The sequence below is a fragment of the Triplophysa rosa genome, linkage group LG11 (genome assembly GCF_024868665.1).
Source record: "Triplophysa rosa linkage group LG11, Trosa_1v2, whole genome shotgun sequence".
Taxonomy (NCBI): Eukaryota; Metazoa; Chordata; class Actinopteri; order Cypriniformes; family Nemacheilidae; genus Triplophysa; species Triplophysa rosa.
Window position 1 is genome coordinate 17,005,745 of NC_079900.1, and position 19,021 is coordinate 17,024,765.

A 19,021-nucleotide genomic window follows, 5' to 3' on the forward strand; every position below is an offset into this window, starting at 1 on the left:
AAGTAGGGAAAGACCAAGTTCGCATAAAAGGGGTCATCATTTACGCTCGTTTGGAAAATTACACCTGTAAGCATACGATAACTCCAAAGACACGCTTATAATGCTATATATTATTTTCTAAATTAAAATGTATACTTAGTTTCAAATTTAGGTATACACCAATATTAATTGATGTGAAAGAGCAGTCACCCGTCCTCTTCACACATGGTACGGTCCTTCTCTCGCTCGTAGTGGTTGGCGCCGGGTGCCTTGCACATGGCCGAGTGAGTAAAATTTCTGGATTTCAGCAGTGAAATTTACCACCGCCTTTTCACCAGCTCAGATCCACAGAAATCGATCCATAAATGCGAGACACAGAAAATATGGAGGCCGAAATGGAGTATGACGACGAAGAAGAGCCTTCGTTTAGTGATCCGGAGGATTTCGTGGATGACATCAGTGATCAGGGTAAGGCCTGCGCTCGCTTTAGCTCCCCGGCTAACGGCATATGGGATCATAAAACTTAACATGTCACCGCCAAACTAACAACAACCATTCAGATCCGGTATTTAGCAAGTTTGTGAAAGATGAGATGTGCTGATCCAGAATCGGTTCTTTTTTTTTAGATTTCTGTTCATTCTTGAACCTAAGAAATTAGCGTGAGCAGGACAAAAGCATTGTAACAGCTTGTACATGCGCAGATATTGGCGCACTGTGTAACGTTACTGTGACTTCTGGATAACGTTACACCTCTCTTTCAAAATGTTTATGGTGGCGCTTTAACATGTGTTTTTGACATGTTTCTGCTATAATATGATGTTAATCGGAGTGTTTCTCCGCACATAGAGCTTCTTGGAGACGTGCTCAAGGATCAACCTCAGGAGGCGGATGGAATCGACTCGGTCATTGTGGTTGACAATGTACCTCAGGTTGGACAAGATCGCCTGGAGAAACTCAAGAACGTCATTCAAAAGATCTTCTCAAAGTTTGGAAAGATCACCAATGAGTTCTACCCAGATACAGATGGAAAGACCAAAGGGTAACTTTTGGTTTACTGTGGTGTTCTATGTAAAGCTGGGAATGAATGCAACATTTTGGTATTTGACCGATTCTAATAATACATAATAATTTTATATCATTTATCATTTAAGAATTTCGTTGAAGTGTGAAACTGTGCCTATATAAAACACTAGTCTTAAAATCTAAATTTTGCCATGCATATGCAAAGAATTAGTGCATTAACAATGTGCCTCAAAACTATGCTAAGATAATGCTGGTTCTGTATACATAATGGAACATAATGGAAAATAGTTTTTTTTTTATATGAATTTTACGCGAGAATTTCAGTCGTGCAGGTTGTTTTTAAGAAAATCTGTTCTTAAAACCCTTCGGTATGCAAGTAAACACAAATATTAAGCAGTACTAGGGCTGCAGCTATCGATTGTTTTAGTAATCGAGTATTCGGATAATAAATATTTTTTCTTTATTAAAGAGAAATACTCAATATACAAGAGAAAATAAGACAGGTCTCTTAAAATGAACAAGTAATTTGTTTTCTTTTTAGAAAAAATAAACATTTTATTGCTGAAATTGTATACATTAATATCTGTGAAAAGTTAACCCATTTAATACATTACATTGCCATATTACATTCAAAATGCAATATAATACAAATGTATAAATAAGAAACATTCATATAAATAGAAAGAATAATTTCAAAGGTAAACAACTAACTTCAGCTTATGCAGGATGCATTTAGTTTTTTTTACTATTAATTAGTAATATATTTGTCCACATAAAATACCGAGGTAACCGGACTTTTATTTTGGCAGGTTGTCGGAAGACGCTTATTATTTATTTTTTAGTATGTCTGTTTCTTCACTCGAACAATAAAATGTTCGTGAAATAAACTCTCAGAGCAACTCTGGAGATGAAGTTCATGTGTTCATGTCCTCATAAAGCACAGACAAATTCATGAGCATCACGCGTGTAGCACGTTAAACTGTGCAGTTCATTCACTCAGACACGCAAAACAGACAGATGACATGTAAATAACAGGATTCGGGATCCACTAGTCCGAATCTAGTTTTATGGACTCAATGCAGCTGGAAAACAAGTTTCACTCGCAAAATAGACTTAAACAGTAAAATAGCAGTTCACCATTTCAATAAGCTATCACTTATTTATCAGCATGAGAAATACGTGTGAACAGACTAAAATGCGTGTGTCTCACGGTGAATGCATGAGACTTGAGAGCCCTGTAACATGAATAGATATCATGAATAACATATATTTTTGAATAAACAAAAATTGCCTTGATTATTTTTTTGTATTCGAATTACTCGAGAAACTCGAGGAGTAATCCCTCGTTTAATCCCTAGTCAGTACAATAAATGATGTGATGCGCTTTCTAATACAAACTGCATGGTGGTACTGGACTGTGCTGTTATTTTATAACGATAATAAATAAACTTTACAGGTACATATTTCTGGAGTATTCTGCACCAAGCCATGCTCAGGAAGCGGTGAAGAGCGCTGATGGCTACAAGCTGGACAAGCAGCATACATTCCGTGTCAATCTGTTTACAGACTTTGACAAGTATGTCATCTTTACTTGTGTTACTAATACAAAAGTGTAAATGTCTGTTAAATCATAATGATTAAATCCCAAATTCCTCCGATATAATTTCAGATACATGTCGATCTGTGATGAGTGGGAAACTCCTGAGAAACAACCCTTTAAAGATTTTGTAAGTATTTTTATATATTTTGTCTTTATGTAAGCTAATTTGTCCTAAGCAATAATTCCTTCAATGCATTCTGACATGCTGTACATTATTACACGTGTTTTTGACACTTTACATGGTATTTTTGTCTTAGGGAAACCTGCGGCACTGGATGGAGGATCCTGACTGTCGGGATCAGTACAGCGTCATCTATGAATCTGGTGAACGAACAGGCATATTTGCTAATGATGCCAAGGAGCCCATCGAGGTGGAGGAAAGAGCAGTGAGTTGGAGCAGTATTTACCTTCTTGGCTTGAAAATATATCAACTGTGTCCAGTACGTCTGTGTGACTTGTATTCAGTGGCTTAACTGTGCTTTTGTTGCAGCGCTGGACCGAGACATATGTGCGGTGGTCTCCGAAAGGCACCTATCTGGCCACCTTCCACCAGAGAGGCATCGCTCTGTGGGGTGGTGAGAAGTTCAAGCAGATCCAGAGGTTCAGTCATCAAGGGGTTCAACTCATCGATTTCTCTCCCTGTGAGAGGTACATCATCTATATAAATGCATTGGTTTATTTGGAGGGGGTCTTTCAGGGGGTAATAAGTGAACATGAATGATTATTTTCCACAGACATAATGCCTTTTTTTACATTTACATTTAGTCATTTAGCAGACGCTTTTGTCCCCCAAAAAATCTTTGCAGGTATGTTGTCACATTCAGCCCTCTTATGGACACTAAAGATGATCCACAGGCTATCATTATCTGGGATGTTCTTACAGGACAGAAGAAAAGAGGCTTTCATTGTGAGAGCTCTGCACACTGGCCGATTTTCAAGTAAGTGTAGTTTCGCTAGGACTTTGCTTATTTTACGTGTCATTGTAATGAAATTGCTTAATTTCTGACTTTGTTTGGTTCAGGTGGAGTCCAGATGGGAAGTTCTTTGCTCGAATGACACAGGACACCCTGAGCATCTATGAAACACCAGTAAGTGACGTAAAGGATTCAAACAGTTGTCAGACCTACTGCTTGTTTGAGATGAAATGATATAATTAACTCATCATCTTTTTTCTTTTCATAGTCAATGGGTCTTTTGGAGAAGAAGAGTTTGAAGATAAATGGAATTAAGTGAGTAAAACAAGTGAACATTCTATTTTTGTGAACTTTTGTGAAAAAGCTAAATTTAATTCAGCCCCTTGTAATGGACAATTTTAACAGTTTCATGATAGGAAAGATGGACACGGTTAAAACATCCGTCCTAAGAATCTTATACTTAGTTGCGTAAAAAGAAAGTATTGCAAATCAATTTTACGGCTTAACAAAATACGCTAAAATTTGTGTATGTAGATAGAAATGGCTCATTCTAAAGTAAACATAAAGTGTAAAATATAACATGGGGGGTTTCCAAACACAGGGTAAAAACATAACGCTTCATTATGTAAGGTCTTCATACTCCTCTGAACACATAGTTATGTATATTAAATTGCATTTCTGTCAGTAGTTCCTCCAAAAAATTACACACTGGGCCTTTAAGAGAAATGATCTTGTGTCTTCAGGGATTTCTCCTGGTCACCGGGTGATAATATCATTGCATTCTGGGTTCCTGAGGATAAAGATATCCCTGCAAGAGTAACTCTCATGCAGCTGCCATCAAGAAATGAGATCCGAGTCCGTAACCTGTTTAACGTTGTGGACTGCAAGCTTCACTGGCAGAAAAACGGAGACTATCTCTGTGTTAAAGTCGACAGAACACCCAAAGGAACACAGGTATAAGAGATACCCCTATAATGTGCTTCATAATTGTTCATGAGCTAAAGTGAAAGTCTGCTCAAAATGTTCTTTTTTTTTATTCAGGGTGTTGTCACCAACTTTGAGATCTTTCGAATGAGAGAGAAGCAGGTACCTGTGGATGTGGTGGAGATGAAAGGTAAGGAACGAAGCATCTCCGAGTCATCAAAACACGTCTCGTTCTGTTTCCTGATTTAGACTCTCAAGTACCTGTTCTCAGTTCTGCTCTTTCTGCCTGTCTCACAGAGGGCATCATCGCCTTTGCCTGGGAACCAAATGGCAGCAAGTTTGCTGTTCTTCATGGTGAATCTCCCAGAATCAATGTATCATTCTACCATGTGAAGAACAATGGCAAAATCGACCTAATTAGTAAGTCTTCCTTATTGCGAATAAAGATGCGTTCGTATATATTTTTTATTTTGTATGAAAGATTAACCAAAACAATGTCACGTTTCAGAAATGTTTGACAAGCAGCAAGCAAACAGCATTTTCTGGAGTCCACAGGGGCAGTTTTTGGTCTTGGCTGGACTGAGAAGGTCTGTAGTCATTCAAACTATATTGAGCTGTGATATTTCTCATGCTTGTAATTCATTATAATGTTTGGTATTTTTCTTATTCTAGCATGAATGGAGCTCTTGCTTTTGTGGACACTTCAGACTGCACCATGATGAACATTGCCGAGCATTACATGGCATCAGATGTTGAATGGGATCCCACTGGGCGATATGTTGTGACATCTGTCTCCTGGTGGAGTCACAAGGTGATTTATTATTTGTCATCATTTTGTATTTTTTAATTGGAAGTGTGTACATCCTACCTAAATCTTTGTTTTTATCCCTTCAGGTGGACAATGCCTTCTGGCTGTGGACCTTCCAAGGTCGGTTGCTGCAGAAAAACAACAAAGATCGTTTCTGCCAACTGCTGTGGAGGCCATGCCCACCCTCTCTCCTGACCCATGAGCAAATAAAGGTGAGATGAGAGCAGATGCAAGGTGACCATTTTTACCCTGTCAGCTTCCTAATCCCACCTCATGTATTTAAATCCACAGCTCATCAAAAAGGACCTGAAGAAATACTCCAAGATCTTTGAGCAGAAAGATCGTCTCAGTCAGTCCAAGGCTTCAAAGGTAAAAGATTCATTTTTTTTAAGCCCAAGTTGCATCAGAATCGAAGTTCAGGGCCCAGATTTAGATCATTTTTTTGTGCTTTACAGGAACTTGTGGACAAGAGACGCACCATGATGGAGGACTATCGCAAGTACCGCGAAAGAGCCTCGCAAATGTACCAGGAGCAGAAATCCCTCCGCCTTGAACTCAGAGGAGGTAGCAAATACAGAGAGAATGCCTCCTACAATGAATTTCATTCATTTCACATTGATGTATTCGCTATTTTTAACGTAACCATGTTGCCTTATGAATTCTATAAAAGCCATGGTTAGAATGTTTTTTATAATTTGCTGCTAAATGTAAACTCTGCTGAACAGAAGAACGCCTGCAACCGTTTATATTTAGACAAACATGGTTATTTCTACACCTGTATGGCAATGTTTTTGGTTTTTAAATGAAATGGAAATAGAGAGTAAGTCAGTTTGTATGTGATGGTTGATTGGATTTTTAAGGAAGAGTGGTTTGAAGATATGCAAATGTCTAACAGGAAATTTAATGATCCTTCACATTTCCAATCTTGGCGCACTAGACAACCGCAACTACACTTACTTTCCATCAACAGTGTTTAAACAGAGACATGACTCCACCAAATGGTGTACATCATAGCTGAAAACTGCAGATGTTGAGTTCAGTTCAAATAGTGCAAAGCTTTGTTACATTTTATTACGGTCTTTGATCAATGTGATTTTCACTTTAGAAATAAGCTTTGCATGTTTAAACTGATTATACTATTCTGTCTCATGCAATATTAGTTTAAAACTAAAGCTTTCTAAAAGCTTTCTAGTTTTAGGCAAAGTTCGTTTGAAAAAATTACTACATCAAACTTACATTCAATAATGATATTTGACTAGTCGATCACCGTTTTTAAGTGGTTGTCAGCAGTGGTTGTATGGATGTAATAAATGTGATCTGACTCTCAAATCATCGCTGGATTTTTCATCGAATCTTTCTAGGTGTGGATAGCGATGAGCTGGACGGCAATGTCGAGGACTGGGAGGAAGAGACCATTGAGTTTTTCATCAATGAAGAAATTATTCCCATCGGAGATCTGTAGTTCCAACAGCAGGTACTGTATTCTCAGTGACTCTAATATGGCGTTTATAAGATCTTGACGCAGTCATAATTACATTGTGTTTTTGTTTTCAGTATCAGTTTTTTTTTGTGGAGGAGAGTGGACTTGCATTGAAGAAAAAAGTGAGGATTCCCCCATAAGAGTATTCCTTGTTTATCATCAATCAAGTGCCTTTTAATTCTGGTTGCTGTGGGCGGAGAATTTTGTGCCACTGTTGACTGCTGCATTTTAAAAAGAAAAGCCATCCAGCTCTGAGAGAACCTACCCTGCCAACACCGTTCAGGTCTGATCTTGGCAGATCTGATGAAACATGTTCATGTTTTTGCCTTTGGTAGATATACCTTGTCAAAAGGGTGTTACCATGGGACAGTATGCCAAAAACTGCTTTTACATCACGCAGTACGAAAACATTTGCAAGATTTTCCGAAAGGCGAACTTGTACTCTAGTGTGCGAAAATGGCATTACAGTGGGCTGTATCCTCCACCATTCAGATTACCTGATATTAATTGCACAACAAGGGAATAAAGTTGAACTGAAATTGATTCTTTTGTTGTTTTTTTCCTCATTAAATTCCCTCACCTGCTTTGCTCTTCTTGGGTATTATTAACAGACTAAGCATCACAATGTTGCAAATATGAGTCTATATTTGCTTATAATAACATTTTCTACATGACTTGTGCTTATGAATTGCTTATAATACATAAACTGTCTAGAACTCAATCCTTTAGAAAAATGCACCAAAGTAACCATATTGTTGCTGTTGAAGGGATAATTCACCCATACAGTGGGTACGGAAAGTATTCAGACCCCCTTAAATTTTTCACTCTGTTATATTGCAGCCATTTGCTAAAATCATTTAAGTTCTTTTTTTTCTCAATGTACACACAGCACCCCATATTGACAGGAAAACAGAATTGTTGACATTTTTGCATATTTATTAAAAAAGAAAAACTGAAATATCACATGGTCCTAAGTATTCAGACCCTTTGCTCAGTATTTAGTAGAAGCACCCTTTTGATCTAATACAGCCATGAGTCTTTTTGGGAAAGATGCAACAAGTTTGTCACACCTGGATTTGGGGATCCTCTGCCATTCCTCCTTGCAGATCCTCTCCAGTTCTGTCAGGTTGGATGGCAAACGTTGGTGGACAGCCATTTTCAGGTCTCTCCAGAGATGCTCAATTGGGTTCAAGTCAGGGCTCTGGCTGGGCCATTCAAGAACAGTCAACAAGATTTTTGGGAAGCCACTCCGTTATTTTAGCTGTGTGCTTAGGGTCATTGTCTTGTTGGAAGGTGAACCTTCAGCCCAGTCTGAGGTCCTGAGCACTCTAGAGAAGGTTTTCGTCCAGGATATCCCTGTACTTGGCCGCATTCATCTTTCCCTCCATTGCAAACAGTCGTCCTGTCCCTGCAGCTGAAAAACACCCCCACAGCATGATGCTGCCACCACTGTTGGGACTGTATTGGACAGGTGATGAGCAGTGCCTGGTTTTCTCCACACATACCGCTTAGAATTAAGGCCAAAAAGTTCTATCTTGGTCTCATCAGACCAGAGAATCTTATTTCTCACAATCTTGGAGTCCTTCAGGTGTTTTTTTTAGCAAACTCCATGCGGGCTTTCATGTGTCTTGCACTGAGGAGAGGCCACTCTGCCATAAAGCCCCGACTGGTGGAGGGCTGCAGTGATGGTTGACTTTCTACAACTTTCTCCCATCTCCCGACTGCATCTCTGGAGCTCAGCCACAGTGATCTTTGGGTTCTTCTTTACCTCTCTCACCAAGGCTCTTCTCCCCCGATAGCTCAGTTTGGCCAGACGGCCAGCTCTAGGAAGGGTTCTGGTCGTCCCAAACGTCTTCCATTTAAGGATTATGGAGGCCACTGTGCTCTTAGGAACCTTAAGTGCAGCAGAATTTTTTTGTAACCTTGGCCAGATCTGCGCCTTGCCACAATTCTGTCTCTGAGCTCTTCAGGCAGTTCCTTTGACCTCGTGATTCTCATTTGCTCTGACATGCACTGTGAGCTGTAAGGTCTTATATAGACAGGTGTGTGGCTTTCCTAATCAAGTCCAATCAGTATAATCAAACACAGCTATGGACTCAAATGAAGGTGTAGAACCATCTCAAGGATGATCAGAAGAAATGGACAGCACCTGAGTTAAATATATGAGTGTCACAGCTTTTTACTTCAAAACCTGTTTATGACACTTTGTTCAGTGGAACACAAAAGATAGTTTGAGAAATGTTTCAGTGGTTTGGATCTAAAAAACAACGTCAATATCTTTTGACAGTCTTAAAGGTTTAAAATGACGAGGGTGAATAAATTATAAAAGAATTTTCATTTTTGGTTGAACTATCCTTTATACCAGGGGTTCTCAACCTTTTTGAGTCCAAGGCCCCCCACTGTTTTCAACAATATTCAAAGGCCCCCTCCCGCTCACAAAAACTCAATTTCTACCCGATGAAATATTTCGGAGCTTAATATTAACTGGAAAAGTGTTAATTCAATTAAAAAATCGACAAATAAGAAATATATTGGTTTTTAGTTATTTTAAAATGTATTTCAATGCTCTTTTTGTATCATAATGGTGTATTCGGTTGTTATTACATATACATAGATTAAATAATACAATTGTGTTTTAATATACAATCACATTGTCAATGTTGCCAGGTGTCAAGAAATGTCTGGTCTCTGCTTAGACTAAATATATAAATTCCTATAGTCTGAGATCCTATTTCGTTGTTTTTTTTACTTTCTATTTGAAGTGGTGCTTATATCAATTTTATTGAAGTATCAACAACTATAATGGGTGTAGTGTAGTGGTATTGGTATTTGTATATAACAAATACGTTTATTTGTCATTCTGTGATGTAAATTAGCTAAACTTTTCCTCATGTGTCATTACTATAAACATGTCCTTATTATAAAATAAACACGTTAGTAATGTTTGGAGAAGAACCCCTTTGAACGTAAACTCGCGTGCGCTCCTAATCTCGCGAGATTTGCTTGCAGCGCTGAAGCGCTGCTGTGTCAACACCCCGCGCGCCGTGCACATCCCTCCTCTCAGCTGACGCCGTCTGCCTGAAGAAATCTCCACACTTCTGCAATAAGGTGAGAACAGCGTTCTTTCTTATTTCGACAATTAAACACGTTTCTTTCTTATTTCGACAATTATCACGTAGTCGAAACGCAGTGTTTTAGTATTTGTGTGTTGGGTTTAAAACAGAAGCTAGTGGATTGCAGGCACGAGTAGCTAACGTTACATGTCTTTATGACTTCCTATGAAAAAGTAGTGTAGGGTTGTCTTTGCACTTGCTCCAAATTTATACATTTATCTTAACGGTGCTTTTTATCTTAAAAGTGATCGTTACGATAATATCCAGCGTAAAGAAAATCAGCTGTTCCGTCATATATGCGTAACGGGTCATGGTGAGGTTTGGCGGATAAGCTCGAATGTTTGCAGCTTTCTCCCACAGTCCGAGATGGTGTCAAAGAGCTACATTGTGTCCAGATGAATGTGAGGGCTCGCCTTTGCGTTTGATGAATTGGTAGGTTATGTGCAAAGTAAATGTAGTGTATGCTGAGTTTTGCAGGCTCATAATTGAGCTAAATTTAAATATGACAAGCAAAGAACGAGTATAGTGAGTACGTAAACATTTGTGTCAGTTTTGAGGGTCACGCACAAGCACGCATTTCTAGCAAATTTCGGTGTGACCTCATAAGATCATCTTTTAATGACTCAAAAAACTGTTGTTGTAAATGTTAAAATCAAAGTCTCTGGTCTGGTGCTGACATACGCTTCTTTTTTTCCAAATACATTTAACAAGTCTGTATGACTTAAATAATTGATTAGTTGGAACTAAAGCTAATTGTTTTATGATAAATAAATACAGCCAATATAAATCAAGCTCAGTCATTATTAAAACGTAATTCAAGGTCCAATATGAAATGGAAAATATCAAATCGTTTTCAAATCATCGTTCAGTAATTCGTAATTGAATTGTATGGGCTAAATACATTGCCATTCATTTGCTTTAGGGTGTTTCAGTTGTTTCAAGTAAAAAAGCTTTTCACAGTTCTGAAAGGTAAATGCTGTGTGAGCCTCATGTAATTAAAGCCAGCATAACTTTATCTGTCTATTGCGTAACCCTACCCACAATATTGCGAAATATTATTCCAACTGGTTCGGGCACAATCCTGACTTCTCTTTTCTGATTTGTTTCCCCTACACTTCAGGTTATGATGCATCCTTTCTGGGTTGTCTGCTGTGTAATAGACGTTAGGTAAAATGGCACTTTCCCAGTCAAAACCAACCAAAATGGGAAAGTCGAGACTGTTACGCATTTTTATGATTGTCGGCGCAGTCTTCATGATCCTCCTTATAATCATATACTGGGACGATGTGGGGGCCTCCAATTTTTACTTGCACACAACAATCTCTGGACCTCATCCATCACGCCTTTCTCCACATAGCCGTTCTGACCCTGAAAAGAAAGCGGATGAGGACAAAGAGAGCTCGTTTTTGACAGACATAGATGCTTTTGTCAACCAGTTTTTGGAGGGTACCGCAGACCCAACGGAACAGGTGCGAGGAGAACCTCCCCCTGGAGAGACTCACAATCAGTCCTCGGAGAAATCGGAGGAGAAGTTTGTTCCGAGGCGAGAGTGGAAGATCCATCTGACGCCGATCGCACCGGAGCTGAAACAGAGGCAGGAGAATCGGAAGCAGATGATCCAGGATTTGTGCGGTAACAAAAGTCTCTTTGACTTTCCAGGAAAGAGCCGGACTTTCGATGACATACCCAATAAAGAATTAGATCACCTCATCGTGGACGACAGACATGGGATTATTTACTGTTACGTTCCCAAGGTCGCATGCACGAACTGGAAGCGCATAATGATCGTGCTGAGCGAGAGTCTGTTATTAGACGGCGTGCCCTACCAGGACCCTCTGGATGTTCCTCAGGAGCTCGTCCACAACAGTAGCTTGCACTTCACCTTCAACAAGTTCTGGAAGCGCTACGGGAAGTTCTCAAGGCATCTTATGAAAATCAAGCTTAAGAAGTACACCAAGTTCTTGTTTGTGAGGGATCCTTTCGTGAGACTCATCTCTGCCTATCGCAACAAATTTGAACTAGCGAACGAGGACTTCTACAAGAGATTTGCAGTTGCCATGCTAAAAAGATACAGCAATTACACCAATCCACCAGCTTCAGTGGTGGACGCTTTTGCAGCTGGGATTCGTCCGTCTTTCGCAAATTTCATTCGGTATTTATTGGATCCGAAAACGGAAAAAGACGCGCCTTTTAACGAGCACTGGAGACAAATGTACCGTCTGTGCCATCCCTGCCAGATCAATTATGATTTTGTGGGAAAGCTGGAGACTTTGGACGAGGACGCTGAGCATTTGTTACGGATCCTCCGTGTAGACAACGTCGTCGAGTTCCCCCAAAGTCATCGTAACCAAACGGTCAGTAGTTGGGAACAGGACTGGTTTGCCAACATACCTCTGGAAGCTAGAAATGAGCTTTACAGGCTTTATGAGGCGGACTTTAAACTGTTTGGGTATTCCAAACCTGACAAGCTGTTGCATGAGTAAAGTTTTTATGACGATGCTGAAAATACAAGAACAGCAAGAGGACCATAAGAGTTTCCGCTGCCTGAATCTTAACATAGATTTTTAGATGATGCAATGCCTAAAGACACTTTCTGATGACTCTGACCAGTTTACCCTTCAACAGAGAGGGAAAGTCAAAGTCTTGCAAGAAGGTTTATAAAAACAACCTGTAAACAGAATTTATGACATGATTTGGACTCGTGCCATAAGACTTGACTTGGACCCCTCATCGTATGTTTTTAACGTGTCTGCGTCTTAATGCAAGAGTGCCACTCTTAAAAAGCACGGCTGATAGTGTCACAGAAAGGGCAGTTTGACCGTTTTACCAATGATGTGCCATGCAAATCGATCACAAAGCTGTCAGTCTTGATATTGTGTTATGATGTCCTACGCTACAGAAAACTTGATGCGTCAATCGGTAGGGTTTAAAAGTGCATTGGGAATGTTCATGTGAGTTGTGAAAGACGCCTGTGGGCATTTAAAGTGATAAACTGTAGCAAACGTACATTCCTTTGCACACAGTTTATGCTTTAGCCGGCCCATTTACCAGTATTCTCCCAAAATGTGTGTCTGGTATTTCTGTTGGCCTTGTGGATGGTTTCAGAACTTTTTATGATTACTAACTCAAAACCTGCACAATTTTCAAGTGTTTTTAGATGTGAAATCTGAGATGTGAGAAAAACAAACTTTTCTGTGATTTACATCTCGTATTGTCCCAGCAAATCTGTTTTGTCCCTCGGTTTTTGGTAGATTTTAATGAGTTAATAATGCACCACCAAACTACTATATCAAAGAAATCTAAAAATATATTGTACATTTAGGAAGTGCACATAGAGTATTTTTGTAACAATTTACTATTAAATGTGAAAAGTGAAGGAACTTTTGTCCTTAAGAAAAAAAGTCAGTTTTACAGACTGCTTTTCTGCTCTTCTACAGCGGTTTATTTTTTGTATTTTGTTTCGATGTTTTTTAATTTGTTTTGGATTTTTTAGAAACTTAAGTTCAAGGTGTATACTGCACAAAAATGCCAGTGTTCTGCAGTAAAGCTCATTTTAAAAAAATTGTCACAAATTTGCAAATAGGCTGTTAATTAATTTGAAGAACTTTTCTTTAAAGCAGAAACTATATCACAGTGTCAGTAGTCTGAATGTGCCCTGTTCTTATCTTGTTCCTTTCATCATTTTTGTTCTTCTGTTATTGTGTAGCGGGGACTGGATGACCCCTCTGATCTGCAGCATGCTTTAGCATGTGTGCCTTGCGGTCCTTTTCATAAATAAGCATCACTCACAAGTAATGTAGCAAAAACGTTTTTGCTCTGGTTTGCTTTGAGTGTCAAATAATGGCCTTGTTTGCATATTGTTTGGAATATAATTGCAGGCACAGGGTATTTATTTCTGGAGCACAATTGTTATAGTTTCGAATTCTCTTATTTGCAGTTTGCTCTTTGCCGAGAAGGTATTCGTTTTCTTTACATCATGTTTTGTGGTGCACTTTACACATTAGATCAGATGTATAAAGAGATCTTTAGGTCAGAGAGAGAGAGAGGGATGTGAGGATGAAGTGTGTGTTGTAGATTGTAGTAGGAAATCCAAGCACAAGTGTAGCATGATCATTGTGAAGCGATGGGCCAGAGGGAACATGATGCCCCAGTTCAACCAGCCCTCAGGGGAAGCCACCATTCTGGAGTCACTGCACTGATGGGCCCATTTGGTAAGCAGTGCCTTTGGAAAAACGTTTACAAAAAAGTCTTTTTCTAAGTGGGTCTCTGACTTGCAGTCAAAACAATCAAAAGTCCTTTAAAAATAGAAAAAATGTAGTAGTACATTCAATGTTTTGCATCATGACAATTAGTGAAAGATTTAGATTTGTCTTATCGGTTCTAGCTTTCCCTAATATAGAAGTGCTAGGAAAGATGTGATAGGAAAACACATTTGTGCAGTATTTGCCTATGCTGTTTGTTTCAAAATGATGTCCTGTTTTTGTATACAGTGCCACAATGTATTAAGGAGTTATATTGCGAAGTGGTTGTTGTGATGCCAATATTAATGTATTTTTTTCATTTGATGTACTTTTACGCCATAGGAATTTCTTGCATGAATTTAGTTTCAGGCGAACATGCTGGGAGCAAAAGGGAAACATTTGTTACATTCAAGTGTTAGCTTGTGTTCTTGACTTTTGGTTTACTTGGTTGGTTTGCCATTTGCTAATGTACATAACTCTTTTATTTATTATAGTATTATTTATGCTTCAGTTTTACAGTAAAAAAGCTTAATAAAGTTCGCATGGTGCAAACACTGTAACACTGTTATCTCCTCTTTATTTGTTTTATGGAAATGTGGTCTTTATATTTAATAAGTCATGTTAATTTAGAGAATACTGTTTAATGTTATCCATAATTTTATTACAAAGACAAAGAAACCAAATTTATATATTTGTTCACATTACAGGCTGCAACACAAATGTACGTCTACAGTAGTTGAGAGCAGAAATTTGCTTAGGTTAGTTGCCGCTTGGGTTCTTCCCAAATTCTTCGCAAGTTTTTTGCTAACTGTGCCACTAACTGCATATAATTACTTTAAAATCTATGTTATGCTATAATCTTATGCAACTGTTTAACAGGCCCTGATGGAGACCATTTGGCTGTCGACCCCCTTTCAGTGACAGGGATAGGGAAAAAAAGAGTACCGTCTTGACGTCCTCACAACCACTAGGTGGCACAAAAGTACACGGGTTCTTTCCATGTTTCCCTAGCTGTCATGACCTGAGACGTTTAGAAGCTACTTAACATTGAAAGGTTACATTTATTAATCATCTTAAACTGTTTGTCACATGGTTTTGTAGTTCTGAATCTATATGATGTTTTGGAAAGTTCATTTTGTTTTTGGTCAGATAATACTGACTTGACTATGCAGTACTGTGGAAACAGCTCGTGCAACCTACAAAGTATATTGAGAGAATTTTATGGTTGTGTGGTCAAAATTATTTAACTATAATAAAATATACGTTCACATTATGTGGTGTTTCTGTTTTCTTTGTTTGTGTGTGTGTTGTAGATGTTAATAATATATTGAAGCAGACAGTCTTGATTGTATCAGTCATGAGGGCTGTGCAGATCGACACTCACTGCAGGTGGAATAAACTCCTTTCATTTTCCTTTGCATCACTGTCCACAGCTGGACTGTCTGTGACTCTACAGAAATGTGATCAATGTTCACATAGATTCAACATTTCTTTAAAGTGACGTTAATGAGTAAATTGCTGATGTCTGTGGTTCTGTAGGCTTTTTGGAAATCTTCCAAAAAAACTTCCTCTAGCACCACGAGAGGATGTGAGCCATTTAATATTTCAGAAATATTTCACCCTATGTGTAATGAATCTATATAATATGGGTTTCACTCTCTGAAATGAGTGACAAAAAATATTGACCTTTTTCACGATATTCTAATTTTTTAGATGTACCTGTATATGCAGTGTCCTGGTGGTAGTAAACATATTTACAGTAATAAGTATCAGAATCATTTATGCTGCTTTATTATTTGGAAGTCTGTCAATTGGATAAAGCATCTGCTGAATGTTGAAGTAAACATGTAGGTTTGCATCACAAAGGACTGTGTGGAATAAAATAAAAATACAGGCAGGTGGTCAATTACTATTTAATAGTTTTAATGCGTTGGTGATACTGTGAAGATAAATCACAGCTGCTGTTATACATGCTTAATTTTTTAAAAATTGTGTAATAATCAATATTCACTCTATTAATTATGAGCCCATGTGCCTTTACTTTTACAGAATTGTGAAACGCTGCTTTGGACTTTGGGGTCTTTCTAATTACTCTCTACAAAAGTGCTTTGAATGAAGTGGGAGATAATTAAATGTTTAGAGAATTAAAATGGCAAAGAAAGCAAACAGTAAGGCCTACACACCTGAGTTTTATTGCATGCTATTATATTAACTGTATGCTCCCTTTAGAGGAAGGGTTAACACAAAATAACAATTCAATTCTTATAACAATTACATTTATTTACACCTATGTTGTTCAAAACCATGAAGATATTTTAAGAATCGTTTGAGTGTTTTGTTTCCATATTATACAATGTAAGTCACCAGTTTGGCTACATTCTTCAAACTACCTATAACAATCCCTATATAACACTATACTATATACTTCATGTTTTACTATTATTTCCTGTGCCATAGGTTATGTTTTATTCATTTAATAAATGAAAACTATATTTTGTACTTTGTTAATTGAACCAGAACAGGCAATTGATTTCCTGCCTTTCACATTTTCCATTTGCACTTGAGGGATCTGGGGAAGAAATCTTGTTATGAATGTAGACATGTCTTTAGTCAGTGTTTTTCTTTTTTTCCAGTTGTGCATGTCACAGTGATAGTTCTGAACAGAACTTTAATGAGAAATGCTAATGAAAATGGTCTGCCGATAGGTCTCATGGTCTGATGGCATAAATTCAGGTCAATCAGCAGACTTTTTTTCTTCACAATGAAATCAGCGGTGTCAACCAATGTGATGGCCTATTAAATTAGACTCAGCTCTAAAGGGCTCAGCAAATGTTAATGTCAAAAGAGGTTTAGTTTTAGCTGATGTTAGTATGTAGTTTGTAGCTGTATTATGAAGTTTTTTGCATTCATAAAGTTTGTTGGTCAGTTTTGTAGATGGGAAGGTTTATTTAACATGACACAACATTTGAAGCCCATTTTACTTCTGTCATCTGACATACAGGACTAATACAGAATATTGAATGAGGAAAAAGAGGCAGGTCGGCACCAGACACATCTATTGAGAATTAATTGAATCTAAAAATGGGCATACCAGAATGGACCAGTTTAAAGTCCCAGTAAAATTAAAAAGGCCAATGCCTATTTTTTCATAGAATATTGCAGCGTTTATTGTAAATAGTTTATCAATGTGGGTCATTCTCTTTTTAAAATGTGTGTGCCCTCAAAATCTTTAGTTAAAATCTGAAAATGCACTTCCTTCCTGTAATGACTTCACTATCCATCTTAAATGTATGTTAGACGGCTTGGACGGAGCTTCTGTTAACTCCTCCCCTTCAACTGTCAGTCTGCTGCCAATTCCATTTCAAAATGCAACGGCGAAAGCCACGCCCGCTATTTTTCTCATTAGAAATTCCATTGCTTCGAAGTAGAATTAATATGTCCCAAATCGTATTATGTTGAAACGAGTATTCCAAAGATTCTCGGATGGTCTACTACTTCCGGTAGAAATTCGAAGTGCAGAAGATGCACACTCGGCTGATATTACCCACAACTCACCGCGAGTAGGCGGAGTTTAATGATGCTCCACTGCATTTATAAATGATATAACTGATGTGTCACTAAATTAACAAATGTAAGTATACAGTAAACATTACATACAAAATAATGAATGAATAAATACCTTGGCTTAATGGAAAGAAGAGCTGTATTTTGATGTGTGTGACAGTTAGTGGCCACAATGTTGTCTAGGCAACAACGGCCACTTCCGCTTCCTGTTGGTATGTCATACGTTTAGTGCATAGTATAAGTAAGCGAATTGGGACGCAGCATACTTCACTTGGAAATGCGTCAAAATACGGAAGTAAAAACGGTCACGACTTCCGGTTCACGGGGACTTTAACATGTATGTTTGTGGCTGTGTCTCATTTCGTAAGGCTGCGTCCTCCAGAGGTCTCATTCGAAGGCTGCTACGTTATCGAGGCTGTCTCGTTTCATAAAACCAGGTAGGACTCTCCGGAGGCACCCTTCAAATGCGACCTTCTTTAACAGGAATTCGGAGGATACATGAGCTGTATCCTTCGTTGCTAGAGATAACCCACAATTCTTTGCGTCGACCAACGTCTGTTATTTGAATAAACGCAACGCTGCACATTCAATCAAATATGTGGTGTTTAAATGTTAACAGTTTACAATTTGTGTCACGTTTTTTTAATCTTAGCAGGCATATGTAGTAAATAGGTTTACAAGTGTTTAGTGATTTTAAAAGTTTTGAAACAGTAAGGCAAAATTTTTATATTTGTTTAACTCTTTTGGCGTTGTTTAGGGTAGAAAGTAACCAACATTTTACCTCTTAAATCATGTAGAAATCATTTTAATTAATTTGACAGGTGTGCTAGTGCAACGCGTTGTCATAGCAACGTGGTACTTCCTGTTTCCTTTTCTGCCAGTATGTCCTACGAAGGACGTCTCGTTTAATTCTAAATTGAGAATCCTCCGTATCCCGCATCCTTTAGAGGATGATACCTATGGAGGACACAAGGACGCAGCCTTACGAAACGAGACACAGCTTGTGTCTCCAGATTAGGGCTGCAACAACTAGTCGATAATAATCGATAATGAAAATAGTTGTCAACGAATTTCATTATCGATTAGTTGGTCTGTGGCGTAACTTGCAAGCTGCGCAGTTATAAATCAAGCGCGTCTTTTTACCTTTTAAAATTACAATTTTAGACGTGTCTCCTCATGCAGCATGAGCATTACAGCCCGAGCTGCGCTGTTTTGAAGTCAGATGCGTCTCTCCGTGCGCGTCTCTGTGTGCAGCGAGGTTCGCAGTTTTTAAGTTAGATGTGTCTCTCCGTGCGGCACAAGTTGCGCAGTTTTAAAGTCAGACGCGTCTCTCCGTGCAGCGCGAGGTGCGCAGTTTTTAAGTCGGACGTGTTTT

General features: G+C 38.5%; 2 protein-coding genes across 2 annotated transcripts; both read left to right on the plus strand.

Moving 5' to 3' along the window:
- Positions 1-213: 213 nt before the first annotated feature.
- On the plus strand, positions 214-7,271 carry eif3ba (eukaryotic translation initiation factor 3, subunit Ba). Its single transcript, XM_057347143.1, has 19 exons — positions 214-447; positions 826-1,018; positions 2,459-2,578; positions 2,672-2,729; positions 2,860-2,988; positions 3,093-3,250; positions 3,409-3,540; positions 3,624-3,690; positions 3,785-3,831; positions 4,260-4,470; positions 4,558-4,630; positions 4,738-4,860; positions 4,949-5,027; positions 5,113-5,251; positions 5,335-5,460; positions 5,540-5,617; positions 5,704-5,812; positions 6,610-6,722; positions 6,803-7,271. The coding sequence occupies exons 1-18, from the start codon at positions 345-347 to the stop codon at positions 6,708-6,710; spliced, it is 2,046 nt and encodes a 681-aa protein (XP_057203126.1). The 5' UTR covers positions 214-344; the 3' UTR covers positions 6,711-6,722; positions 6,803-7,271.
- Positions 7,272-9,744: 2,473 nt separating this feature from the next.
- chst12a (carbohydrate (chondroitin 4) sulfotransferase 12a) lies at positions 9,745-15,346 on the plus strand. Its single transcript, XM_057347058.1, has 2 exons — positions 9,745-9,836; positions 10,962-15,346. Exon 2 carries the CDS (start codon positions 11,014-11,016, stop codon positions 12,322-12,324), a length of 1,311 nt encoding a protein of 436 aa, XP_057203041.1. The 5' UTR covers positions 9,745-9,836; positions 10,962-11,013; the 3' UTR covers positions 12,325-15,346.
- The last annotated feature ends 3,675 nt before the right edge of the window (positions 15,347-19,021 follow it).

Bases quoted from the DNA above. Each gene is read 5' to 3' on its own strand.
- eif3ba (XM_057347143.1), top strand. From the start codon at position 345: ATGCGAGACACAGAAAATATGGAGGCCGAAATGGAGTATGACGACGAA. The intron at 2,989-3,092 runs GTGAGTTGGAGC...CTTTTGTTGCAG, and splicing joins TCGAGGTGGAGGAAAGAGCA to CGCTGGACCGAGACATATGT. The intron at 3,541-3,623 runs GTAAGTGTAGTT...TGTTTGGTTCAG, and splicing joins GCACACTGGCCGATTTTCAA to GTGGAGTCCAGATGGGAAGT.
- chst12a (XM_057347058.1), top strand. From the start codon at position 11,014: ATGGCACTTTCCCAGTCAAAACCAACCAAAATGGGAAAGTCGAGACTG.